This window comes from Pocillopora damicornis, chromosome 2, assembly GCF_964200805.1.
Source record: "Pocillopora damicornis chromosome 2, jaPocDami1.2, whole genome shotgun sequence".
Classification (NCBI taxonomy): Eukaryota; Metazoa; Cnidaria; class Anthozoa; order Scleractinia; family Pocilloporidae; genus Pocillopora; species Pocillopora damicornis.
The window spans coordinates 33255584-33277039 of record NC_142671.1 but is presented as its reverse complement, the minus strand read 5'-3'; the positions used below and the strand labels follow the sequence as shown (position 1 = coordinate 33277039).

The 21456-nt window shown below is 37.8% G+C and overlaps 3 protein-coding genes and 1 long non-coding RNA gene across 5 annotated transcripts; 3 read left to right on the top strand and 1 right to left on the bottom strand.

Moving 5' to 3' along the window:
- Positions 1-4: 4 nt before the first annotated feature.
- Positions 5-1569, bottom strand: LOC149050951 (uncharacterized). 2 transcript variants are annotated; one of them, XM_089197988.1, is made up of 3 exons: positions 1413-1569; positions 1230-1293; positions 5-734 (listed from the first exon to the last, which is right to left on the bottom strand). In XM_089197988.1, the coding sequence occupies exons 2-3, from the start codon at positions 1250-1252 to the stop codon at positions 5-7; spliced, it is 753 nt and encodes a 250-aa protein (XP_089054114.1). In that variant the 5' UTR covers positions 1253-1293; positions 1413-1569. The 2 variants fall into 2 exon arrangements, with proteins under 2 accessions (XP_089054114.1, XP_089054113.1); XM_089197987.1 differs by having other exon boundaries at positions 1230-1467.
- A 1874-nt stretch (positions 1570-3443) lies between these two features.
- Positions 3444-4283, top strand: LOC149050950 (uncharacterized). The gene is made up of 2 exons (XR_016184160.1): positions 3444-3553; positions 3930-4283. It is a non-coding gene; the product is annotated as an uncharacterized LOC149050950 (long non-coding RNA).
- A 707-nt stretch (positions 4284-4990) lies between these two features.
- On the top strand, positions 4991-12405 carry LOC113670023 (acid-sensing ion channel 2). The gene is made up of 6 exons (XM_027186103.2): positions 4991-6253; positions 8999-9146; positions 9571-9636; positions 10180-10369; positions 10471-10562; positions 11089-12405. The coding sequence occupies exons 1-6, from the start codon at positions 5324-5326 to the stop codon at positions 11220-11222; spliced, it is 1560 nt and encodes a 519-aa protein (XP_027041904.1). The 5' UTR covers positions 4991-5323; the 3' UTR covers positions 11223-12405.
- A 1682-nt stretch (positions 12406-14087) lies between these two features.
- On the top strand, positions 14088-21309 carry LOC113670026 (acid-sensing ion channel 1C). Its single transcript, XM_089197978.1, has 6 exons — positions 14088-15630; positions 17004-17151; positions 18526-18591; positions 19104-19272; positions 19558-19649; positions 20448-21309. Exons 1-6 carry the CDS (start codon positions 14596-14598, stop codon positions 20561-20563), a joined length of 1626 nt encoding a protein of 541 aa, XP_089054104.1. The 5' UTR covers positions 14088-14595; the 3' UTR covers positions 20564-21309.
- Positions 21310-21456: the final 147 nt, after the last annotated feature.

The following is a 21456-nucleotide window of genomic DNA, read 5'->3' as shown; positions in this document are numbered from 1 at the left end:
TTGTTTATTTTGGAACTAGTGTTTCAATAATCTTCATCAATGCTGTAGTTTGCTGCTGCTGTGGGAGCATTAGTAAGGATTGCATGTCATGCATTTGCTTCTGTTGTTCCTGTTGTTGTTTTATCATTTGTTTGAACATATCCCTTTGCTGATTTTGTGCTTCAACCATCTGCTCCTGCTCCTGTTTTCTCAAATCCAATTCTTGCTTCTTAACATTCATGTCTTGCTCCGCTTTAAGTTTAAGAAACTCAACCGTTTCACTCCCACTTCTTCTGCATTTCTCTGCTTTGCTCTGCCCCTCCTCGGACTTTCTCTTCTGAGTTTTCCCCATTGTCTCCATAGCAGTCCTACGCATTTCTTCTGCTTTCAGTCTGTCTCCCTCCATCTTGTCCTTCTTTTCGCCGTCTTCCAGGTCGTGCTGCTCATCGGCAGACTCTTCCATGGCAATAATCTGTTCTATGGCTACGTCTACTTCTGTATTCGTAGGGTTTGTACCGCTTTCCTTCAATTCCTTAGCCTCCTTTCGTTTGAATCGTTGGACCAAAACCCCAATATGGTCTCGAACTGAGCGTTTATCCACATAAAAAACGGGATCTGTGATGCCGTTTAGGGTATCCGCCACTTTTTGCCACAAGGCACTTCGCTGAACGGATTTCTTCTTAGCACTGAATGGGTTTACAAAGATTATTTCTCGGCAAAAAACGGAATCATGTTCCTCCGTCCAGTTCATAATCCTGCAGACAAAAAGAAGCGATACATGTTTTAAATATACGTGTACAACTACAAACAACTTAAAGCAAACCTGGAATTATGTGAAACTGATGACTTCTAACAAAACTTAAATCTAACTCGCCAATGCAAGTGTATGTCCAGTTATAAATCCGCTAACGGCTTAAAGCAAACATTTTGCGGACAGAAGCACTTAATTGGCAAACATATTCTTCTGCATGTATATAGTTCTGTTTCTTGTCTTTGTGAAAATGCTGTGCCCGTAGCCTCTAAAATTAAAATCTCACTGAAACAATTTTTGCGGAAAACAATGTGGAATTGAATTGCCGCAAAATACAGCACAGTGCTGGTAAAGGATTCAAAATAAAGTTGAACATACCAGGAAAATCTTCAAGGTAAAGGAAATACTGTAATCGGGAACAACATTGCTTTTATACAACAAATCAGTATTTGTTTTTTAGCCGTAATTCACTGAACAAACAACGCAAGAATCTACTCACTGCAGTTTGGTGTTTGAGGCCATGAGAACTGTCTTGTCTTGTCTGTTCAGAAATATGAGTGAGCCTGACAAGAAAATACAAAACGAAATGACGAATGCAGCCGGCATGATAAAACTTTCGATATACAAAGAAAAAGTGCCAATTTACTGTGTTTTTGTTACTGAAATAAGTCGAAATACTTACAGTTTGTTGACAACGTGAAAATGCTGTTCAGCGCGTTCGTCTTGAGCAAGGACGCATCTTGTTTACGTCATGATCATGCGCTGTGGTAATCATTTTGGTATTTTTACTTCCGGTCAGCTTCAGTCACGTCCGCGTTATTGATCTTAAAGTCTCTATTAATCCCTGATGACAACCTCCATATGGTAAAAGAGTAACTTCATGTACCATACGCAGGTCTTTGTACTGTGCTGGCAGCTTCGGATCTTTTTGTCAGCTAGATCCATACCACTCATGAACTTATTTTAAAGTTCTATTACTATATGTCTTTTCAGTCCCTTTTGCACCCACTCCCCTCTCTCTAAGCTGAGCTCGAGGACCGTACCAAGATTAACACTGTTCTCAAAGTTAAACTAGACCTTCCTCTCACACGGGCTGAGAGGATGACTGAAAGGATGTTACCGCTCCTTCACTGCGATTGTTCATCTCGTAGCCCATTCTGTAACAGTTATTAATCCTTCATTATTGATTATTTTTTCAGTTTGTTTTTGTTTTTACAATTTAGTGGGAAAATTTAGACATTAAAAGAAGAGAAAAGAAAACCGAGCTTGACCAGGGTACATTAAAAACAGACCACTTACGAAAGAAACTCCTATTTTCAACGCTAAAATGTGATATTTGCCAATTGTTCTGGTTTACCTGTTGGTATGTAAAAAGTATATATTGTAAGCAAAAAGGATATACTCAACTCATTTCTACTAAATCTGCATAAAATATCCCCACATGCAAGCAGTGTAAGAGAATTATCCTTTGAGAGACTAGTTTCCTGTTTCCTGGAGCTAGAGAAGGAAGTGACTGAGTATACATTATCTATTTGTTTCTGGCAAAGTCATGTTTTTCCAGAAGCTTAACTGTGAGGCTTCTATCACAATCCTCGACTACCTTTTTTCGTTGGAGCAGAATGGGTCTGGTTGATCCGATGTTGACTGTCCTTTGCCTAGTGGTACTGTACTAACTTAAGGATATTGGATGCAAAGTATGAGAACGTAAATATAGCTTGCGGCAGAAGAATCCAAGAAGCTGTTCCTCAGCTCTTCGTAGCATTTTATTGAAATGGTTAAAGGGTGTAACATCTCCAGTCATCGGTTCGTTATGAGTTTTCATTTGCAAAGCCGCTTGAAAGACCTGCAAAATGTGGGTGGTCCAATCTGGTTGTTACCTCGAGCACATGGCGAGCTTCCCTTGGATCTAGAGGAAGATGTGCTTTTGAGCTTGCAATCAGCACGGTAAAAAAGATGTTTCTTCCATCAATGAGCGAAAACTTCCATGAAGTTTTGCTGCAGTTTTTGCAGATTCCTATCATGTCACACACTTAAGTGGGAATGACTGGCTTTATTCTGTTTGTTCGGAATCATAAGATCATTGGCATTTTGTACAGTAACTTTGTTGTTATTATATTCTGCACAGTATATTCTCGAGTACGCCATAGTGTCACTGTAATATTCAGTTTAAAATAAATTAGGTAGGATGTGCTAACAAGGCGTTTGCTCTTAGTGTGGACCGCTAGTTGTCCAAACGCGCATGGCATGTGGTCTTTACTCTTTGAAATAGTAAACTGCTGCAACTGTTGAAATTGCTTCGTCGTTTTTGACACACGTGTTTAGACAGTGAAAAGTGATTTTTACCATATACGTCAACATTTTGTCTGGTTAATAGGCAATCACTGCTAGTTCATTTTTATGGCCATTTATACTTTTGAAAATTTGATTACTTTGCGGCCGATCCATCTTTCATGAGGCAATTATTTAGACATATCTCACGTGAATATCTATCGCTTGGTAACCAGTTTGATGAGTGATAAGAAACATTTTCATACTTAAATTTCCGACTACATTAGTTCATCTTTACCCTGAAATTACAAACCCAAAGTTTTCGTCCTTATTGTATAGCCTTGCCTAGAGCCTAAATGCACTTTGTAGTATTTTCCTCAAGTTTAAATGTAAACAACTTCTTACGAAACATTTTCCTTCAGGACAACGGCAGAGCAACGACTGATAAGTTTCTCACGTTTTTTACCAGAAAACTGGTTTTCGTTCGCCAAGCTGTTGTTGCAATCACGGAAAGGACTTCGGTAGTCCGTCGGAAAACTAATATCGGCAACCTAGGTATAAAATTTACAGATGCTCTCTTTACTTCCCCAACACTATGAATCAGAAGCAATGCAGGAACATTGGTCTGGCGATTTATGTCAGTTTTATCCATCCTCGCTCTCATTTGTGATTTCAATTTCCTTAGGGCTAAATATATATCGTTTTAGCATTTATAAACTCGACGCGGATGTATAGATGGAACAAAGATAAAACTTTGTCTTTCTGCGCGGCAGGGGGCTTGCTGAGAGTAATTTTTACGCCGGAAATATTATGTATTTAAAAAGGTGACTATATCGTACAGAACTGAAAAGTAGTCTTTCTTGTTAATTAATCAATTTTCTGTCAAATTGCTCTAAATATTTTTTTTCTGTTCCTATCAAATTCCGCACAGGAAATGGGACAGAAAGACGTTTAAATAGGAGAACCTGCTATAACTGGCGGAGTAAGGCTGGTAACTCATTAGGCCCTCACAACGGGGAACTCGAGTCATCATGAAGGTTCGCTTGTTGTTTCAAATCCCTTGGCATCTACAAGGTTCTTTATTCGGTTTCAAGGCAAAGGAGCACAACCGCAGTCATGTAAATGCGCTGCGAAGGCCTTAACGTAAAATCAACGTAACACCGTTTTTCTTTCTCTTTCGGCTCCGAGAGGAAAGATACCAAAAACCAATTAGGAACATGTTTTGTGGTGGTGCTTTGAAAAGTCAGGAAATATATTGAATAAATTTATATTTGCGTGAAACACCTTTCTTTGTGTTCGTGTGAAATTCCAATTTCGCCGGAACTTAAGTTTTGATTTTGACTCGAAAGGTAATTTACAGTTTTCGTTAATTCGATTATGAATGTAATAAATCATTTCAATTTTCCCAAAAGAAGCTCGAGGATATCGCGTCCATAGAATTCGCTTTAAATGAGGATACGAGAACACCGAAAGCAAGAAATTCAAAACAGCCTGTGTAGGAATCGAAAACGATGTATCTGTTTTCGGCGGAAAGGCTTAAATAAATAAAGGCAGACAAATTACTTTTTAGGTAGGACTCGATGCTGATTTTATCCAAGGGAGAAAAATGAAACACGAAGTAAAATTTTTCTGGAACAGCAGGGAAGTTAGAGGATTTCTATATTAGTGGCGATCCAGACGGTACTTGGCCTAATTAAAAGCAAATTCGTAGACTTGTTTTGTTTACATAAAGGTTGAGGATTCTCTCTGTCGCAAACATTATTCTCGACAGGATGTTTTAAAGCTCAAATCGTCATTATCGTTTTAAAAGAGTGACTTGGTACTTAGTGAGATTCTGCCTTTGCGAATGGTTTAAGGGAGCTGGTGAAGCAAAATTAACATACTTGGAACAACAGTCGCTCGAGAACAATGCAGATAGGTTGTGAGTGGCCGATAGTGGAATTATAATAGATAGCGTTCTGTTGTTGAATAATAAATAGCCGGAGCTCTCCTGAAAAGTGGCAGGTGTTCGAGTTGTAATGGGAAACGTTGGTACTACATGTCAACAGTGACGAAAGAGATAAAAAGCAATTTTGGCTCAATCAAAAATTGTTGGCGTGTTGTAACATTTTGAGATGTTATCTGTTGTTTTGTAAGTTGGAAGTGATTTTTTTCCCTCTTCGCATTGGATCAATGTTTTGTTGTAAGTGCTGAGTCGCCGAAGTTGCCTGTTCTTACGTTTGCCGTCGTAACAATCGCGGGCGAGCACGCTGGGAAGAATCCAGTTCCAATGTTTGCTGAGTGAATAATGCGTTTTAAAAGTGCAATGCACTCGACGGCGAGCAAATGACTACGAAATTTTGTGCGTGTCAGTCACCATCGCATCGACGAAAAATTGCTGACGATACATTTTCCTTTGACGAGGACAAAGATGCCGAAGAACTTCAACCATTACCCAATGGGTTCTCTCACGAACATGAAAACGAGAACGAGAATGACAGTGTACCATGTTTATCCAGTAACGAGGCTGAGACTACGCCTCAGGGTGACCGTCGACGAAGAATAAAACACGTTTGGGATTATTATCTGCTGCATAATACTTTACATGGCTTGCACTACGTTTTCGACACGAAGTCAATTTGGCGCAAAGTTATCTGGATTGCGATACTGTTAAGCGCCGGTGGAGCATTTATCAACGAGGTCAAAACTAGTATAACTCAGTATTTCGAGTATCCGTTCAGTACGCTCGCCACTGTTGACTACCCTAATAAGATTGTACTTCCAGCAATTTCGATTTGCGATCTGAGAGACATCAGAAAAACTATACTAACGAGTGCAAAGTTTCGGAGGGGAAGAAGTGCGCAAGGAAATTCAACCGAGCATAATCCGGAACGTGTATTGGGGGATGTTCTGGAAGACGCTTTCTCGATCTTAGACGACATTTTAATTTCTTGCGTTTTGAAGCGAGGGGTGAACGAGAGTAGAGAAGTCCCTTGTGATCGCGAAGACTTTACCTTGTTTCTGTCTTCGGATGGGCACACATGTTACACGCTAAATTACGGGGGTGAGAACAGGACGCTTTTGGAAACGGATAATGTCGGGCTGAAGTACGGTTTACATCTGGTGTTGAACACGAAGCCTCTGGAGGAGGGGAAAACTTATGGCGGCAGCGGGGTCAAAGTTATTCTTCACCAGCAAGGAGAACTTCCCCTAAAGCGGGTAGGATTTCATGTTCCTCCTGGTTACGTGACGTTTGTGGATATGAAAAAAGAAAAGGTATTTTTATTTAGTCTTCTTCTGTCATGTTAAATTTCTATTATTTTGTTTTGGGCTTTGTGTTAACCCCCGCAGCTTGCGTTCGAATTGTCGCGAATTTTGTAGTTTCTACAAGAGGCAGGAATTTATATAATTGTTTCTCCTATGTTATCGTTCATTGTGTAAGAGGCTCCTTCGTAACGAGCGCCCGGGCGTTTTCAGCTGTACGCTGTGGAGACTTAGTGGAGTTATAGCTTATAGTTATTCTTTCCCTATGGAGCGAAGTGATTGTGCATCGTTATTACTTTTTAGATGAATACATTAAAGTTGTCGGTTATTTTTTATTCACCTCTCAAAGATGGTAGATATATATTTTTTCTTCAATTCTCTTTTTCTCCTGGCGGGTTTCTTTATCAAACAATTGACTGACTTATTCATATCACAGCAAACGAAACTTTGAACTTAATCCGAGAATTTGCGCGCTTGATAGTTCTAGGGAAACCTGTCCTCGGTTGAAACTCGTTCTGTTCAACAACACTCTTTGTTAATGTATTGCGTGGGACGTTGTTTAAGGTTTTTATTACTTTTCTCCGATATGTTGTGGTTCGTAATGGAATGACTTCCTATTTCAGTTAGTGACCACTTCTCGCACACGGTAGAAAAATTGTCGGATTTAGTCCTTATCTCAACTAAAGAAGCACGAGCTTAAAATAACACGCTGAGTGTTTTGGAGACGAGAACAAGGGCAATTATTTGGGTTTCTTAGCGCATCGGTTGGTCCACCGAAACAAATTAAACCATCAAATTCGAATGAATGGTAAATGTATTGTTAAAAGGCCCAGTTTGGGTTTTTGGGTATTTATTTTTGGTCAAATTGTAAAATTGACTGCAATTTGATGTCAGACTTGAATTTCTAGGCGGACTGAAAGTTTTGCTTTTGGTTCTGGAAAAAAAAGGAAACGTTTCGTGTTTCTATGTCGCAATTTGCCTTATCGCAGCTAGTTTTTATTTATATCCAAACGTGCATCCTCAATTTGCAATTTCACGATCTGCTTTGAATGACGCATTTTACAAACATTACTTAACCGCATACATTAATATTTTACGAGGTAAGTCGAAATCTGTGGCGACATTTTTCCGTATGCAAAATCCTATAACCGGCTTACTACAATTTCAGTGAAAATCTTTATCAGCAATTTAAACTAAGTGCACCATTTTTGGAGACCATCAAATTAAGACATAATTGGACCGAAAACGAAATTTGTATTATCGACTATAATTCAGTATTTCAAATTCCATGTTCTGCGTTTTCTCTTCCTCGTAAAATCAACTAAAGCTTTCTTTACACCGTGGTACATCATCGAAAGTGGTAATAAACGCATTGTTTTTATGATATTTACTTGCCCGGAAATGGTGTAGTTTGGTTGCGGTCTTTTAAGGATTTTTGAACATGAAGGCTTTTTTTCTATTTTAAAATTAGTATAGCTTTGTGATAGTTTTTCTCAATCTGAGTAACATCAAACTGCAATAACCAAACGAATGAGATTTTAATCCACAATTGCGAACAAGTTGAGGTACATTGACAATGTTTTTCCTTTTTTTCTAAAGTGCTAACTTTTCGATTAATTTTTTCCATCGTAACTGTTTTTATTTTGGTCTGTAAGTGCTTCTCTGTATGACTTCTATTAAATTGTTTCTCCGTATCGCAGAAATCTGGAAAGTCCCTGCTGATGAGTACTGAATTATTTTAATGCATTTTGTCTCATACTTGTTTATTGATGTGATTCATTTACGCGGATAGAGATTAGAAATGTTCTCCGACGTTTCAATTTGTGATACTAGCTTTTCGCTTTATCCCTTAAGCCAATCTTCATAGAGTAATTTTTTTTCGGGAAATAAAAATTACTTCCAAAAGTGATGAGGGGCCTTTATTTGCATAAAACCGTTCGCGTTTTAACTCATTTCAAAATATTTCGCTTAGCAGGTGAAACCATCAACGAAACGAAACTTTTCAGTTATTCTTTTCAACACGGAAAACGGGAAAAGGTCTTTAAAAAATTGTGTTCAACTTGCTCTTATCTTAGGGAATGTAAATGGAGTCCTATTTCTCTCAGGGTGCTTAATGAAGATGTTTATTTTTGTAAGATGTAAGAGCGATAAAACCACCAAACCTTGTAATCAAATTGTTTTGTAGCACCTTGGCGTGTTTTCGAAATACCTGTTGTTCTTCCTTTTTTTTTCTTTTTCTTTTTTTTTCTCTCACCTCCATCGCTGTGGCGGACATTTAAGAGACGCATGTTTAGTGGAAAGAAAGCAATTTTTTTCATTCCAAGAAAATCTATACTCGCCGTGCAGTTGTTCAAAGGGGTTATTGATTACAAGCTAATGACGAAATAATTCAAATGGAAATTCGCTACTAAGGTCTCTGCTCTACGAACGTTTTTGAGGGAAATAGATTATCGATCACGCTTTTGCAGTTAAGTGCCATCCATACGTCTTCTGCTAGATACTTTCCAAGAACCATGCAAACGTTAGTGCGATGCGTTTTTTTTTTTACAATGCAGCTCAGTGTCATTCCTCTTTGTTGCCCGATGAGTTGTTGCGCCCTTAGCAAGTACGCATACTCCTCTGCATTCCATGACCTTCCTTTGGCTCTAAATCATTCTCAAGAAAGATTTGACTAGCTACACAACCAAACGATCAGGCAAGCTGTACAAAATGCACTTTGTTTTCTTAATCTATTGCCATTTCTTCGTCTCTTTTTAGCTCACAAATCTTCGTAATCCTTTTAGCACAAATTGTGGTGGAAAAACGTTGGATTATTTCCCCGCTTATTCCAGAAATAAATGTTTTCTAGAAGGACTAACTAAACATGTCTCTCACAAGTGTGACTGCAGAGGTTGGTTTATGCCAGGTCAGTGAGTAAATAAAGTACCGGTTGCATAAGTTATATCATAGCTACGATGATTCTTACTTTCCACCTAAAACCTATTCAACTCAATACATATGTATTTAGCACCATGTTTCATGATGGGTAAAAGTGAGCCCGCTTGGCCAGAAAGAAAAGATGCGTCTAGAGGTCCACCCAGAAGGAACACAACAAAAATACTAAACTTAGCAAATTAAAATTACCTGTAAACAATTGAGGTTTGAAGGGCTAGTAACGCCTTTATATAGTAAATTATTTCGATGAATTGTGGGAGATCGCCCTCTCTCTCTCCTAATGTCTGGCACGGTAACATGATACAGCTTGAATGTCTTTGTGGGAATAATAATTCGTAACTTGACTGGAGCTCTTCCTTGGAAATTCCAAACCTTTTTCTCTTATTTATTTGTAGAAACGAAGGATAATTTTACACTGTGTTCGTTGAACAAGACCATCAATTGTATGTGGCCAGCTTGGGGTGAGCAATCTTGTCCTTTGAAGATAGATAGTAAGAGATCTTTAAGATAAGTCCCTCATCACCAGAAAGGTCCAACTAGATATTTTCTTGTGATCTTAAGAAAGACCCAACACAATACCGCCACGATAAATCCGTGAAACAAAGCGTCGCTAGACAAAACAAGATTAAAAAAATCAATCACCAATCAGAATAAGAGGTAAATGTCACAAACAAACCAATAGGAACCTAAAGGGAAGACTTACGAACGTTGTCAAGCGCTATTAAACGCCATTAATTAAGTTGCGATTGATATGAGTTGTATTTGCGATTGGTTGAGGTTATAAGAATATTTTGGACCAGTCATAGACTGTAAAAACCAAAGCTATCCCAGATTATTTGCAACGCTAAAATAAAAGAATTGCTCCAAACCACAACTAAATTTGTTTGTTCCTATCCAAATCGCTTTGTTTTGTTTAACAGCCGTTATATTGCAGAAAAGTGTAACGAAATACCTCAAAGTTTTTTTCTCACCCTAGTTTTCTTTTTGCTGTTTTCTTCTCTCAGAGGAATTTGAATCCAGGATGAATAGCCCGGTTGATTGTCCAGTAGACTGCGAGAAGGTGTCATATGAAGCGCAGTTGTCTCAAACTCTTTACTTGCCACAGAAACTGGTTCCAGTAAAGCAAAAATACGAGAAACTCACACAAGGCAGAAACTTACCTAATGACACGGACGAAGTTATTAAATTTATGTTGTAAGTGTTTTTATTTTGAAGACGTCTTGGATACGAAGTTTTCTAGTTATCTTAAAAAAATTCTTTGATACATATTAAGCTGTTAAACTTTGTCTTTGCAGAGACTACTACGTTGTGTTAAAGTTCTTCTTCAGCGAGCTTAGAATCGATGTTTTTGAGCAAACCCCTTCCTATGGCTTCTTCAAGTTAGTAGGTAAGGCAACTTTTTGTTTGTTTGTTTGTGTTTTTTTTTGTTTTTTATGAAAGGAAAAGAGGAAAATTTATATTAAGTTCATTTTCTCAACGAAGGTATAATTTTGGATCCTGCAGAAGGATCAATTCCCAAAAAACTGCGGACTCTTGCAAACTTATTTAAAGGCTTGGAAGAATGAGATATAGAGTCTTAAAGTGATCTGGAGCACTTGATTTCAAGAACTTGTTGTGACACTTGTCGAAACAGTATCGAGTGTTACCAGAGGAAGGCAGATGACATCGACATATTTATTTCATTGGGGCCGGCGATCTTGTCCGTTGTGTTGTCCGTACCTGGAACAAGTAATTTTAATACGTTTTAGTTGATTCGATAGCGTGCCACCCATAAGGAAAACAAACTATTCCTCAACCACAAATCGCCATCAACTACTAATAAAACAGTCATTAACGCCCATTGTGAACGATGCACCCAACGTCAAAACTTGTCGACGCTTTGTCGTCTAACAGTAAACTTTCGTATTTTACAGGTGACGCTGGTGGCCAGCTGGGACTCGTGCTTGGGGCAAGTTTCATCACGTTGTTGGAGGTTATTGATCTGTTTGTCATGGTCGTTGTCAGTTGGTTAAAGTCAAAGTATGGCGGCAAAAGCACAGATGTGTGACGAGTTTCTTCTATTTACCAGCCATTGTGTTGATATTTTCTGTTTCAATCTACAAATCGTCTGGTGGTAAGGAATTCTGTGAAGATATCTCTGGGGAGAGATGGAGGCAATTGCAGCATGCTAGGGAAGGTACCTCAAGGGCGCGCCGGAGATTTCCTGTTCAGATCCGTTGAGGACTGTACAAACGCACGCGAAACGTGCAAAGAGTTGGCGGATGGGAGAGAAGAAAATAAACTAATGGTTACTTTATTTTTGGAAATGGATGGGGTAAAGGTGACTTTATAATTATTTTGAGTGAGGTATTGTTGCGTCTGGAAAATATATAATAACAAGTGCATTCCATTAATGGCATCAAAAGCTGTGCCGTTGCTTGAAGAAGTGAAACATTCAGAAATTATAGGATAAAAAATAAAAAAAACTGGCACAAGAGATAAATCAAGTGTCCCTCCAGTAACAATCCTCGTGTTAAAAATTTTTCGGAAAACTTCGGTGAGAAACCAAGACTGGCTTCTTGTGGTGTAACATGTCGACGTGCCAAGTCTTTAAATATAGAACTGCTCGAACCAGTAAACTCAGCTTAAACAACACGAAGAAAAGTAGTTGCTAAACAATGGTGATGATTCTGTATGATGAACAGGGTAACATCAAGTTTTTAGCTGTTCTGGTCTTACAAGACTCTATTTCACTGTTCAGTTTTTGATTAGGGTATTTTTGGGAAGGTTTTGATTCTCTTCTGCAAGACATTTACTTAAGAACTGAAGAGTTCAGCCTAAAGCTACAGCAATCTAAATACCGCTCGAGAATAAAGTCAAAATATGTAGGTTTGCATCAATTATTATTTATAAACAAGCTTGTTGAGTCCACCGCGAAAAGTAACATGCTAGAAGAAAAAGTTGAACACTTACATTTTAAAAGTGAAATGCAATATACCGACTGTAAATCAGGGATAAATTAAGTTCCTAAACATCCTTCAAAAATTCCATGAGTTATAGGAATGTTGTTCACAAATATGCTGTTATTGTAGCGCCGTAGTATTTGAGAGCCCAACGATGTGAAGGAGAACCCACTGTTGTGGTGATTTTTTAAATGTTATTGTAAAGTAGACTGTCCAAAAGAAATACGTGCAACAGACAAGTATGTGATTGATTGAAAAAATTGAATAAAAAAATTTTTTTTCTGTAAAGATTTCTCTGGTTTAAGCATCTAATCGAGACTCACTCCTATCTCCCTTGTCTGTCATCCCAGTGCAAAACTCGCTAATTATCTCTGCGGCAAGGATAGTTTAAACTGCCTCTTTCTTATTTATTATTATTTTTTTTATTTCTATGTTATTTTTTCCCCGAGATAAATGTAGGCAGCATCAGTGGAATAAACATACACAGTTTTTGGTGACTATACTGGTGAGCATAGTAACCCTTTTTACACAAGGCTAAGTTTTGAACCGCTGCTTCTGTCATTTTATTGTATAATGAGATGGAACTTCTAATTTTGATGTTTCGCTGCATGAAAACATTTTTGTTTTGTTATTTTCCACAAGAGATACAACTTATTAACGTCAAACGTCGGCGATTTAAGACAGTGCTTGATAAGTCTCTTAGAGTTTTTAAATTTAATCCCATTTGCTGAAGTTATTTCAAGTGGAAATCACTAGTTATCGGGCCGAATGTCATTAAGTTGAGGTGCAAATCGTTCGTTTGATAAATTTGCCCTTAATGACTAGATTCCGCGATAGACGTTTTGTGTCCCGGTGCCAGGAATTTGGCATGACCTTTGTTTTCTCTTGTTTAGAAAAAAAAGAAATTGCTCTAGCACTTTTCTCACTGGAGTCCTAATTTTTATGGTTGTAACTTTCCATGTAAAATTCTTGGTTAATCACTTGCGGTTCTTGCGCCAAATCGCGGCATACACACTGGTGAATGAATAATTTAAAATCGGTTATTTCCTAATAATATGAATTAAAAGAATTATTTTTTTCTTTTTTCCTCGGGGAGAAACATTATTTTAGACTTGATAACTTAGTGTAATGGTTACAGTTTACATTCCGTTTCCACTTTAAAAACAGCAAGAGACGTGGATGATTTTGCAAAATTTTGAATAGCTTTGTAAATGTTTTCGTGGAATATGTTCAATTAGCCCGGAGGTTCTTTATCTCGTAGCAACTATGGTGGTCTTTCCAAAATCTTCCTCTTTCCTGTTGTGGCAAATTTGCATAAAATTGAAAATGTGGAAATATTTCCGGAAATACTAGTAAATTTGGGTATGTAGTTAAGAATTTTCTCAATGACTTTTGTTGAAAATTAGAAAAAAAGAATCACACTCAACCATCTTTTGAATTTAGCGTCTCATTTATTGTTTTCGTGTATCTTCATTGTTTCCTTTCATTCTAATTTCACACAAGTGCCCTCAGCCACGCAGCCAAACAAACTACTTGTTAATTAAATTCTACCGTCGTTCTTTCAGCCTTTTTCTTTACCTGGTGCCGCAGTTTAATCATGTTCATGTTATTTTACTATTTTCTTCTTTCGTGGCGATTTTACGTGGATATTGGACAAAACATATTAATAATAAATTACATTCGTGTGCGTCTAAATCATCGAAAAGCGATAATTTAAAGGCCTCTCGAGAAGCTTCCTCTGGACCAACTCAGTGGGAATGACAACGCATCGATGGGCGATAATTTTTGGCTCGAATTTTTCTCGAAGTATAATAACGGTTTTATGTTGTCAATTCACCTCCTTAGGTGGACGACCATAATTTATTATTTGACGACAATTTAAATACGTCAAGACGAATAAATCACGTATTTTCCAAAATACGGAGAGGAGTGTCAATAATGATAAATGCATGTGGGTTATTTTGCTTAATAGACAAGGCATGGGCATGTTTCTCTTGAAATTCTTGACAATGGTTTTGTGGTGAGAGAAGAAATGAAACTTTGCTGGTAAATTGCGTTTTAAACTAGAAGGAAATAAGTCACAGGGTGATATGTGTGGTAATTCCCGGCTCTTCTACCACCTGTCTGTCTAAATTATTCCCTAAAATAAAACAATACTCGTCTAAATTTATGACTTCTTTGACATGCAAATTCAGGTTTAATGGGTAGAATAACAGGTATGGTACACTGAACACAATATCTGATTGGTTTTGCCTACTTCATCCGAGCAGACCCAAGATAGATTCAATTAAAGGCCGACATGGATATATATAGGAAAAGTTGAGGTTTTGATTCAAAAGATCTTTTCTGCCCTAAGTTTACGACAACATTCTAGCGAAGTTCCGTAACTTTTGAGGTATCTGTGCTTGGCTGAGAAATTTCCATACGTTAGTGTTTTGGTGGGGGACAGTTGATTGCTGTGGCAGACGAAAAACGAAAATGTCAAATTTGTTCAACGAGAACGACTCATCTGCGGAGGAGACGGGGGATGTTAAGATCCTCATCAAAGGTGGTGACAAACTCAGCCCAAGAACTAAAAATGTGTATGCGTTTTGCAATCACTGCAAGAAGGACATTTCTGTCGTGTACATCAAGTCGGAGACGAACGGTAAAGAATTAGCCGTGACGGAGACGTTGAAGACCAATTGGCCTGCTGTGTTTGAAGGGGGATTTCCTGAGAACGACTACGAGAAATGCAAGAAGAACAACGATTATGAAAGCTGCAAGAAGCTGTTGGATGAAAAGAAGAAGTCTGATAAGATTCACAAATTGTGGGTTTCCTTTCTGGACTCGTGCACGTTGCATGGGTTTCACTTTTGCTTCTCAGGCAACCCACCTGTGCGCCGTGTAATATGGACTTTATTACTACTCGGGGCATTCGCGTTATTCTTCGAGAAGTGTACCGATAGTATTATCAATTATTTTCAATTCCCATTTACCACCACCACGCTTATCGTTTACGAGAACAGCTTGGTGTTTCCCGCAGTCAGTATTTGCAATTACAACGATGCCCGCTTCTCCAAAATGAATGGAACCACTGTGCATGAGCTCTACTTCAGAACCAAGATTAAAGGAGAAAATGTCAGTCACCTCATGGAGAAAATCTCAGGAGAAGAAATGACAAAAACGCTTACAGAGGCTGCCCATCGACTCGACGAAATGATTCTGGAATGTAAATGGCAAAAAGATTCAAAATGTGACCATAGAAACTTTACCGAGTTTAAGAACGCTGATGGAGATGTTTGTTTTACGTTTAACTCCGGTAAAAATAGCTCGGCCCTTTTGACGAGCAGCACGGGTGAAGACAAAGGCTTACGTCTTCTCATCGATGTTCAGCATTATGATTATTATTTTGCTGTTGAAAGCGCAGGCTTCAAGGTAATTTTGCACGACCAGGATGAAACTCCAGTTAAAATGCAGGGCTTAGCCGTATCTCCTGGGTTTACGACATACATGGAACTAAAGAAGAAAAAGGTGCGCTCAGATTTCATTTACTTGTAGTTTGTGTAGTTAAGTAACAACACAAATGCTATTTCTAATTTCATTACGTCGGCTATATTTAATTTCTATTTTCATGTTATTCGTTGACGAAAAAAATGCCGTATTGGAACACTGTTTAGAAGTTGTTGTTTCAAGTTTTCTTTTATCTCAAGGAAGGTTTTTATCAACAAAAGTTGAAGTTAGCTGATAAAATAATACAAAAAAATAATGATGATGAAAAGATGAAACCTCTACTGAGAACAACACGATTAAATATTACTTACTCGTGATACCATAGGAGAAATGCAGATGCTATCTAACAAACACTTTTATCGTTCAATTTTTGTTAAGAAGAGGTTAAAATAACCTTACTTTTAATTCTAAAATTGTTTCTCAAAGCTTTAAATGGTAAGATTGCTTACTTTCCGGATCGTAAGCGAGAACAGACTTTGATTTGAAATAATACTGTTTTGTCTTCGCTTCGCACTTTCAACAATAGAAAATGAATCGAATTAGCACATTTATAGCAAGGTGTTCATAGTTACTGAAATATTCATTCAAAAAGCGTTTTTATTTTTATTTTAAGAGGATGACTTGCTTACTGGTGTTTTTTTTTTGTTTAAACGATCGTCCGGATATCTGTTTTGATTCTTTATTAAAAACTAAAAAAAATTTCTGTTGAGGCAATCGATAGCTTTGACCGGTGTCAAAGAGGGTCCAGAATATACTTCAATCAATAATTATGTAGAACAGTCTTTGCCTTTCAACGATGTGCGACGCTCGAGTAAAATAAAGTCAGTGTAAAAAGAATTGATTTCAGCGCTTAATGGTATAAGGCGCACGAAAAGTAGTGCTTTTCGTGGAGCTCAATCCCAAAGTTCTATGCGGCGCGCTAGCATCAAATCCTTTTTTTTTTTTTCTTTTTTCTTTTTTTCCCCCACTGATATTCTCTTCGCCAAAAAGGAGAGACTGGTCGTATTCTAATGAATCTGATGCTGTTAGCATCAACAGGAAAAGTCTCTGTGGAAAAGATAAATTTCAACTATTCTCAAAAATACAATCACGAGCATTCTCATTTAATAACTATTCTATGAGCGTACATTGGATATGAGTTAGCTATAACTAATCTTGTTCCAGCAAATACAAATGCAATAATTGTTTATTTAAATTTTCCACTTTTCGTTAATAGGCTTACTTAAATGTTTCAATTGTCAGTTTTTTCCAAATTTGAGTTACCGGAAGTCTATTACTTCCAGGCGCAAAACAGCAAAACCTATATTAAATGACATTATTGTTTCAAAAAATGGTTATTCTGTAGTGTCTTCGGCCATTTTGCTCATTGTTGGTGTGTTCGAAATGTTTTCCAGATCACGAACTTGCCTTCTCCTTATCGAACCAAGTGCGGGATGCCAAAGTTACGCTTCTTTGACAAATACAGCAAATCCAAATGTTTCTTGGACAAACTGACTCGTTATGTTGTCAGAAACTGCAATTGCCGTGCCTGGTTCATGCCAGGTAAGTTCGCTTTCAGTTGACGAATTCGACATTAAAATAATTTCAAATATTAGCAATTAGCTTCTCTCTCCACTGAGCGAGTTACCATACTATAGTAATCATCAACTGATTTTTGACCTGTCTGTTGCTCAGTGATATTCGTCCAAAAAGACTCGTGCCATCCTCTCAACCAATCAGATGCAAAGTTTATGACATTTTCCTTTGCTCCAATTGGCCGTTTTGGTTTCTGCGGTTTTGGTTCTATGATACTTAATGAGCTTAATCTTGCCTTTACGAAGAGTCTGAATGGGGTTAACAGACTAACAAAAATGGGCGAAAATGTAAATGGGAACCAAAACGCAAAAAAAGATTACTTATAAGCGGCAAGTAAGTACTAACCAACATGCTCTGACATTCTTGATACCTGCATTCTAAAAAAAGAATTTTAGCCTTAGAGGTAACCTCTTACAGTTTAAGTTTCAGTTAAAGAATTTCCTGTCATCAAACTTATTTTATGACCGGGTCGGAGCGCGGCCTCATTTCCACAACAGCGTCTGGTACTCGAATATGAATAATTAACTTGCATTTTTTTAATCATTAACTGAGATTAACTGACTACCGACAAAGATCGAAAACTTTTACCGACTACCGACAAATTAATGAAATTCTATCCGACAACTGACGTAATGACCTCCCCCCCACCGTCCACTTCCACTCAGACCCTCTTAATGACATCACCATCACTCAAGTTTACCCACTTCCTACCTAATTAACCTAACAACCGAAATCACAAGCAAACTTGACGCCATTTCAGCTCAAACGGAAAAGCGAAAGATCATTTAGTCTATCGCTACCTTAGGGAATTTGCGATATAAAGAGCTAACTTGATGCATAATATGGAACTTGGCCCATAAGGATCCTTTGTGCCCGTTTTTCTTTGGACAGATGATGCTTATCTATCTATCTATCTATCTATCTATCTATCTATCTATCTATCTATCTATCTATCTATCTGTCTGTCTATCTATCTATCTATCTATCTATCTATCTATCTATCTAAGCCTATTGCTCCTCCTACGACATCGGCCGTCAAAAACAGTCCGCCAGAGACCTCTGTTCTTAGCTATCCTTTCTAGTTACCTCCACGAATGGCCGGTCTTTCTGATGTCAACCTCGAGGTCATAACCTCAGGTGTTCACTGGTCGCCCTCTCTTTCTCTTACCCTGGGGATTCCGATAGAGGGCCTGTCTTTTGACACTTGATGTTGGTTGGCGAAGGGTGTACCCTTATGGATCTGTAAATTTTTAACAAAAATCTCACTGTCGTTCCATATATGGGCGACGTTTTCCCGTTGTGAGTTTTCTGGGCTTGACATCTCTATTGATTTGTCTGTAGGAGCTGATGTCGGAATTCCTGTTTGCGATCTGGAAACGAGTCATACGTGCATGTGGCCGGCCTGGGGTAAGAAGTGTTCATGAATAGACCCAGTGATGTCAAGTCAAAGATGTCTCTTGACTTAGGGGAGAGTGAAAAAAAAAACACACACACATGTTGATTTAGACAAACGAGAGTGTTTGTTTTAAGTTTAAATGTAATATACGAGAAAAGAAAAGGATTCAATCTTATTGCAGTTACTTAAGTAGCGAGGCTCAAAATCATACTTGGTAAGGGAACGTTATTATGTAAGCAGCACAAGCAAAATGAAAAAGTTTGTAAGCTCCCTGACAATGCAAAACCTTTTGCTTTTGTTTTGCCTTATGTTTGTGTGCGTTCACACAGCGAGCCCAGATGAAATAATTGCATGCTTTTATTGATCAGCTGGATCAGAATACCAGGTGGGCTCTTGGACATTGTGCATAGTCAGCTCTAGACATATGTTAGGCTTCATGACCTTTGCAGTTAATCTTTAGCTATGGCAGAAAACGAAAATTGTATTTAGTAGATTTTTCAGAAACACTGTGTTTAAATTTCAGTGCATTTCGAGGACAAGAAATTGGACGAGTGTCCCGTGGCTTGTGAAAGCGTGGAATTTTCTGCTCAGATGTCATATGCCCGCTATCCGGCCAATTCCTATGCTGATTTACTTCTTTCCAAAGAGAGAAATTTGACAGGTTCACCCGAAGAAAACAGACAGTACTTGAGGTAGTGTGACGTCAGATTTCCTAGGCGTAGGAAATTCTATCAGGGTCCCGGCTTAAAACACACTTCTGACATTTTCCATGTGCTCAAAACAAAACTTTCTCATTCGTTCCAGTCTCCACACGGGGGTAGCGCCTGGTGCTTACAAAAAAACAAACAAACAAACGATCGCGTGTCCAACATTGGTACCTATTTTTCTTGTGTATTTGTCTCTTCTTTTATGAATTACAATCACCGGTATTCATGAAATTATTTCTTATTGTTGGACTTTTTTTACTTGAATTTCAGAGATAACCTTCTGGAGTTAAGGATTTATTTCGAATCTTTAACTTACTCTGATGTGAGACAGGTTCCCAGTTATGATCTGTACAGTTTGTTAGGTAGGAAACTTTTTATTTCCTTTTTATTACTATATATATGTATATATATATATATATATATATATATATATATATATATATATATATATATATATATTTGCATTATTCACGGCGGCAACATTTCTCACATTTCATAAACTCTCTTACATTACATTGCTTACAGTACATCACTTACAATATAATACTTACAACGAGCTGCTACGATGAATTTCCCACTCCTGTAACACTACGATGCTGAAACATTTAATTTTCTTAAACCTCCCAGCCCCCTTCCCCCACCTCTGCTCCCTTTCAGCTTGCGACCAACTTGTAGTTTGAATACAAGCTTTGCATGTATGGACGTAATCCTGCACTCATCGCATCATAAAGCTTAATTCCGAGACAATTTTTTTTGCATAAGAAAAACCTCCTCCTCATTTCAACCAGGCAAACCATTTATTGATATCAAGGAAAGGTTTCGGGTGAAAAAAAAAGGGGAGGGGGGAGTGGGTAACATACATGATTCTGTACGGTTTTAGTATCATGAAGCAGCTAGGCGCCTGTCACTTTGCTTAGGTGGGATGATATTCCGTTGCAGTTAGCCCTTCCTCAGTATTTCTTCAGGTTGCTCTGACAATTTAGGGTTATCAATTTATACTCCTGAGGGGAGAAAGGCCCTGTGAGTGAAAAGGACTAAGCGAAAGACCCGGCCATTGTTCGAACCCAGACCTCTCGACCCACCAGATTTTAAAACACCAGAGATTACTAACGCCTTAAGTTGTACCCAGTCTTAACCTATGAGTTTACGTCATTTTTCAGGTGACGTGGGAGGTCAAATTGGTCTCTTTCTCGGCGCCAGTCTCTTGACGTTTGTCGAATATTTGGATCTTCTGGCAATGGTGCTATTCACCAAATACAAGTATCACAATAAGTGATTAGAAAACATTGACGGACTTAGTTAGTTTGGAGTAAATAATAACTAACATAATATTCAGTATAATTTAATTTATGTGAAATTACTATTATGATTGTACATAAAAGTATTTCTTAGAAAAGAAATTGTTTATGATAAATTATATTTATTCTGTAGAGATTTCACCGAAAAAGCTCTCGGTTATATTATAACGCAAAAAACATTGTAATATCAACTTCTGATATTCAAAATATTTCTTGGGCAAAAAATGCTAAAGCTGGATAATTTCATGATATCTTCTACGCAAACCTGGATAATTTATGAAATCAAGTTCCTGTAAACTTAGGACTGTTACATTGCAATGCCTTTCCGCTAAATGAAACAATGCTGGTAATTTAACAGCATTATCAGGTTTAGGATACATTTGAAACTTTGAGGACCAAAGAGGTTGTAGCATTATGTTTGTGAAAGCCATCACTAAAATTGGAAAGCTGACAAAAACGTAATCTAACGAAAGGAAAGGTTCCCAGCTACCTAAATGTTGATGCCAAGCTTTTTCCATGCTTTCAGGAAAATTCTTGTGACAGCCTTAAATCCGAGTGGGAGATAAAAAATTTGGTAATCGTAACTGATCTAAGAACTCGCAGATTATTATATTTTAAGTCCCAAAAGGTCTGATGGCCAAAAACACTGAATAACGTATTCAAAAAATTATTTGTCGACCTTGTTGATACTAACAACAGTAAAAGAATGTTTTGAACCATTTAATCCACAAGAAGAATAATTTAGCTATCATATTTAAAAACAAAACAATTAGTAAACCAAATTTTGACAAGGAAAGCTCCCGACGGGAGAGATTGCGTTAGAAAAAAAAAGTCGTTTCTGAAATCTCTATTTCAGCTTGAGCTTAGTGGG

Excerpts from the sequence above, each read along its gene's own strand:
- LOC149050951 (XM_089197987.1), bottom strand. The coding sequence starts at position 1,336 with ATGCCGGCTGCATTCGTCATTTCGTTTTGTATTTTCTTGTCAGGCTCA. Across the intron at positions 735-1,229 it reads GCCTCAAACACCAAACTGCA|GATTATGAACTGGACGGAGG; the intron begins GTGAGTAGATTC and ends TTTTGTCTGCAG.
- LOC113670023 (XM_027186103.2), top strand. The coding sequence starts at position 5,324 with ATGACTACGAAATTTTGTGCGTGTCAGTCACCATCGCATCGACGAAAA. Across the intron at positions 10,370-10,470 it reads GAAGTTATTAAATTTATGTT|AGACTACTACGTTGTGTTAA; the intron begins GTAAGTGTTTTT and ends TTGTCTTTGCAG. Across the intron at positions 10,563-11,088 it reads TGGCTTCTTCAAGTTAGTAG|GTGACGCTGGTGGCCAGCTG; the intron begins GTAAGGCAACTT and ends CGTATTTTACAG.
- LOC113670026 (XM_089197978.1), top strand. The coding sequence starts at position 14,596 with ATGTCAAATTTGTTCAACGAGAACGACTCATCTGCGGAGGAGACGGGG. Across the intron at positions 17,152-18,525 it reads CCGTGCCTGGTTCATGCCAG|GAGCTGATGTCGGAATTCCT; the intron begins GTAAGTTCGCTT and ends ATTTGTCTGTAG. Across the intron at positions 18,592-19,103 it reads GTGCATGTGGCCGGCCTGGG|TGCATTTCGAGGACAAGAAA; the intron begins GTAAGAAGTGTT and ends TTTAAATTTCAG.